We start from the raw sequence: 5538 nt of genomic DNA, 5'->3' as shown, positions 1-5538 counted from the left end.
TATCACAATATACAGATCCATCACAATATATATGAATAGTATTACACTTTAGTAAAACATTTACTTTACTAAGAAAGTATTATCTTAACTCTTATGTATTACACTCCCTCTCTTTATAGGTAAACATACTTGAACTTATATTAAAACTACAACACTACCATGGATTTGGGCATATCACTCTTTCCATTCAAAACCATTATTCAACAACGTCATATTTTTACAATATTCTATTTAGCTTTCTCAAATGACCAATAGGTTTATTCAAGATCCTGTGGTTACCAGACGTCATATCAATGACCTCTTCTAAAATATTATCTCACCTCCTCCTTATACTTCAGACAACTGATGCACAATTTCTTGAACTCTTTCAGAGATGCTTGGGAGATTAAACTCAATTTTCATTATCTCAATACACTTGTTCTTGGTACAACCTGGAATCATAAGCTTTGCTTGATTTCGTATTACATCTAAATTCTTTCAATCTCTCTACAAATAACAAATTAACACTAGGGCCGCATAATAAAAAACTGAACGAACTGTGCTTATGTACAACATTTGCAATAGAGGTATACCAGCACCATTGTCTCGCTTAGCCAATCCCTGCAATGGTCTTAATCTTAATCTTGCCAGACAAATATTTTTAACATATTATAATCAATCTTAAATTAACATGGAAAATACAATCGCTTCATTTTGTTGTTATTATTGTAGCTCATATGATCATCGTCGCTATTTTGTAATACAAGTTCATTATAACTCACCCCTTTCCTCCTGTTAGCCAAACCAATAGTATTGGTTTCCTCATAAATAATGGCTGAAGCTCCTTCTACTTCGACTCCTTCTGAGCTTTGCTTTATTGTTCTCTTTTTCGTCTTTTTTGGCTTCTTAAAATGTTTCGTTATATGACTAGATTCACTACTTGACAAAGCTAAATTCACACCCACACATCTCCATCATCCTCAATTATGCTATCACCCAAAGACATTCCAGTTGGTCCATCGACATGCAGCTGGTAGAAACTCGTAGAACTTGTTCATAGGGTGAGGGCCTACCGAAACCGTTGCGGGGCGTCGCGTGTATCCAACACGGCTAAGCGTTTTGTGCGTTTCGATCAAATGTCATAATTCAAATACGAGTGGCTCCACACGGCACATGCGCGTGCGTGACGTACCGAACCGCACTCGTAAGAAACAAAACATTTTGTTTTTAGCCGCAGTAGATGTGCGTCTCCAAGCTGAGTCAACATGAAGGAAGAATTAATTACCTTGGTGTACCAGCGACAGCCAATATGGGATCCCAGACATCGCGATCATAAAGATTGGAGTGTGATCCAGAAGTTGTGGATGGAGATTATTTCAGAACTGAAAAATAATGATATCAGTATCTAATTTGCCCTTTATTAGAATATAATGATACATTTTTAAGCAAGAACATTTAAATTTTCCTTAGAATTAACTAGATATGCATAAATTTTATGGATACATGTATGTAAATACCTTTGTTTAAAAAGTTTCTTTATATAGTATTCAGTTCACAAACAATTTACATATCTAATTTTTTTTAATAAATAAAATAAAATGTAACCTTACAAATTTAGAAATCAGTATTCCTTACCTCAGAGTTACTACAAGTCTCTCCTCCGTTGATATTCGTCTCCTGTAATTGGTATCAAATTTTGATATTGGAGACATGATGCCCTCGTGAATTAGTTCAAAGGTTTTCGGCGACATCCGACAATATTAAAAAACTTGTCTGGATGCTGTCGTAGCTTATAAAAGAGTGTTGTATATTCTCCACTCTTTCCTCATTCTAAATTTATGTCATGAGTCCAGATTTTCCTGTTTGTAAACATTTCTAATTCTGTTGACAGCAATGAGTGATAGAGCAAAAATTTGCACGCTCCCTCCATAACGACTGGTGGTGCTGAACTGTCCGTCTTGTACGCGTCGCTCGTTGTCTGGTTAGGCCACACCCGCAAAATAGGGACATGCTTATACACGCACGAGGCTGCTTAGCCATGTTGGACGCACGCGACGGATTCGGTGGGGCCTAAGCCTTACACTAGCTAGATTTAAAGCTTTCCACCGAGTTTTTTTTTTTTCTTTTTACTTTTTAACGGAAGCACTATTAATGACAATCCACTATTTTGAAAGATTGTTAAATGAAGAAAATCCCAGTTCTTTAATTACAGATAAAAATCGAAACTTAGGAATGGTAAGAGATATAGATAGAGAAGAAATTTAGGTTGCCCTCAGAAACATGAAAAATGGAAAGACAACGGGACCTGATGAGATCCCTGTGGAAGCCTGGAAAGATTTGGGGGAATTTTGAAGGGATATGCTTTGGGATCTAATGCAACAGATACACTGGAAAGAAAAGAAGTCCAGCATGTGAAGAAATAGCTTTTTGATAGCCATATTCAAAGAAAAGGGAGATGTAAAAATTTTTAATAATTATAGGCCGATCAAACTCCTCCCATATACTATGAAGCTTTAGGAAAGGATTATAGAGACCAAGATTGGAGAAGAGCAGTATGGATTTATGCCAGGCAGAAACACGACAGATGCAATGTTTACACCAAGGCAGTTGATGGAAAAACATAGAGAAGGCCAAAAGGAATTACGTATAGTATTTATCGACTAAGAGAAGACTTATGATAGAGTTCCACGGCAGATATAAGAGTTATTTGAGAGAGTGGGAAACATCAGAGAAATATGTTAGACTGATCAAAGATATATATGAGGAGGGAACAGGCACACAAATAGAAACGAGTGTTGGTGTTACCGAGACATTTGAAGTGAGGGTTGCGTTACACCAGGGGTCGTCATTAAGTCCCTATTTGTTTAATATAGTGATGGAAGTAATTACTGAAAGAGTGAGAGAACAGTCACCATGGACCATGCTGTTTGCAGATGATAGAGTTCGATGGGATGAAACCAGAGAAGTATTGAAGGGGAAGCTGGAGAGATGGAGAGAAGAATTGGAAAGCAGAGGGCTAATGATAAGTAGAGCAAAAGCAGAGTAAGTGTGTTGCAACCCGCAGAATCAATTAAATAATATACATATTTTGGGTGAAATAGTAAAGAGGACAGAAAAATTAAAGTACCTAGGGCTAGATGGGGAGTAATCAGCAGAATTCAAAACTGAAATGAACAGTAAAATTCAAGCTGGATGGAATAGTTCGAAAAGAGTGTCGGGAGTGTTGTGTGATCGAAGTATAAACTTAAAGTTAAAGCAAAAGGTACATAAAACTCTAGTAAGACCTGTTATGACATATGGCGCAGAGACCTGGTCCATGAAAAAGATCTTTGAGAAGAAAATGGATTTTGCAGAGATGAGAATGCTAAGATGGATGGCTGGGATCACGAGACTGGATAAGGTTAGGAATGACTTGGTAAGTAGAACAACAAAGGTCGCAGAGGTGTCAAAGAAAATCCAAGAAAATGCACTATACTGGTTTGGGCACGTAACGAGGAGAGACCAGGAGTATATTGGAAGGAGGATGTTGGATATGGATGTTCCAGGCAAGATGAGGAGGAGGAGACAAAAGAGAAGGAGAATGGAGTGTGTAACAGCAGATATGGAGGTGAAAGATCTCACAGAGGAGGTCGTTGGAGACAGAAGATCTTGGAAACGGCTCTCTAGAAATAGTAACCCTGCATAGCAGGAAAAGGTTTAGTCTAAAAAGAAGACTATTAATGACCATCCTTCTCCAGTAGAGTTCCGGGGGATTGTGTGAACTTCATGTTCAGAGGCCTAGCGTATGCATTTCAGATTGAAAACGAAGCTACCATTGTTTTTGTTTACATAACAGAGGAGAGTATTGTTTGTATAATGTTCGGAAGCATAACAAATACTTATATAGGGTAAAGCAAATAAATATTTCTGCAATTCGTTTATAATAAAATTTCATCAGAAGAGACAATAAAACTATTTAGTAAAGGAGGGGGTTGTTATCATGTTTTAGAAATAAGAGTTAAATAGCAAAATAACAGCAGAAATGGACAAAAATAACACAGCTTATGATTCAGTCACAATTTATTACAGAAGTATAAATCAAAAGCTATATCTTGGATTGTGTACAGATTATGTTATCAGCCACTAGCCATTAAAGCAGGATAAACCGAAATGCTTTTTCAATTTATCGCTTTAGTTGGAGATACATAATTTATGTTAAGGAATTTATATTCTTAGTGTTACTGGAAGTATTATTTTGCTCAAGGTGATAACTTTCTTATACAGGAAGTGTGGCATTTTCGGAGATTATGCGTTTTTTAAAATGTCACGTGAAGCTTAATTTACACAAATTCTTTATCGAAATAATGAAATAATAAGAATATTAATGTCATCGGATTTTTATAATAGACAATTTTTCTGGAGACATAGCATTTGGCTATAATCGTAATTAACTTCTACACCATAAAGGTTTAAAGGCCACCCATGATTAGCAGAGGAAAGGGACAGAGACATAGCTCTATCAAGAAGGACAATGCCTTAGAGACTCAACATATTACATATCAACGTTAAAGTCCTCTCTCCACCCAAGCTGGAACCAAAAAGGGCAAAGCAATACTGTTTACTTGGCATGTAGACCCATAGGCTCTCCCAAACCCTCCATCCTTAGGTTACAAGGGTGGTGAGATTGCAGTGACCAAAGGAATTAACGAGATTAAGAGGGACTCGAACCAGAGTCTGGCAGTTACAGGCAAGAACGCTAAAACTTTAGAAAAAAAAATATTAACATCTATAACATTTATTTTTTTAGGTTTTAAAATTGCATTAACCAATACTTGTTTTTGCCATATCCATTGTAATAAAAAACAAAAATGCACACACACACACACACACACACACACAAAGAGTTAAATATATGCCCTTCCTGCTGACTAACATTCATTTGTATATTTCGTTCCTTTTAAAAGTAGAAAATAAAATGATTTTCCAGGAGGAAAATCTCACTACAGAACACTCCCACCACCAAAACCCATTTAACCCTAACGAAATTCTGATGGATCGTACTGTCTCGCCAGCGAGGTCAAATTTTGACATTGAAGTCTATTGTAGATTGTTAAGAACTTCACAAGTTCTATAAAGTCAATTGTTCGATATATTCGAGCGGAAATGTGAATCAAACTACGTAAATTAACAGAATATGCAGTTCATTAAAGATCCCAGATTTTTTTTTTATGATAACTCATAAAATGGTAAAAAATTAATCGTAAAACAGGCTGAAAAAAGATCTTCTGTCTCTTATGGGTAATTAATGAATACCGTAAAGAATAAAACAAATGTAATATATAAGAAAGCTGAACAATGTATCTGTGATGAATTTGAAACCTTAAAAGTATTTGAGTTTTTAATCATATTAAACTGTATTATTACCTACTGGATCTTCATTATCTTCTGTAATAGAATATTATCACCTAGGGCATATCAAGGCAATGTTCAGTATGGTCGTTGCTTGATTTATGTTTAATATTTGAATATATATATATATATATATATATATATTGCATGTGTGTGCGAGTGCATGTTCGT

General features: G+C 35.8%; 1 protein-coding gene across 1 annotated transcript; it reads left to right on the top strand.

The window, feature by feature from the left end:
- Positions 1-3268: 3268 nt before the first annotated feature.
- Positions 3269-3664, top strand: LOC137655442 (uncharacterized). The gene has a single exon (XM_068389336.1). It carries the CDS (start codon positions 3269-3271, stop codon positions 3662-3664), a length of 396 nt encoding a protein of 131 aa, XP_068245437.1.
- The last annotated feature ends 1874 nt before the right edge of the window (positions 3665-5538 follow it).

This window comes from Palaemon carinicauda, chromosome 16 (assembly GCF_036898095.1).
Source record: "Palaemon carinicauda isolate YSFRI2023 chromosome 16, ASM3689809v2, whole genome shotgun sequence".
In the NCBI taxonomy this organism is placed as follows: domain Eukaryota; kingdom Metazoa; phylum Arthropoda; class Malacostraca; order Decapoda; family Palaemonidae; genus Palaemon; species Palaemon carinicauda.
The sequence above is the reverse complement of the archived record's forward strand: the minus strand, read 5'-3'. Positions and strand labels throughout refer to the sequence as shown.

Bases quoted from the DNA above. Each gene is read 5' to 3' on its own strand.
- LOC137655442 (XM_068389336.1), top strand. From the start codon at position 3,269: ATGACATATGGCGCAGAGACCTGGTCCATGAAAAAGATCTTTGAGAAG.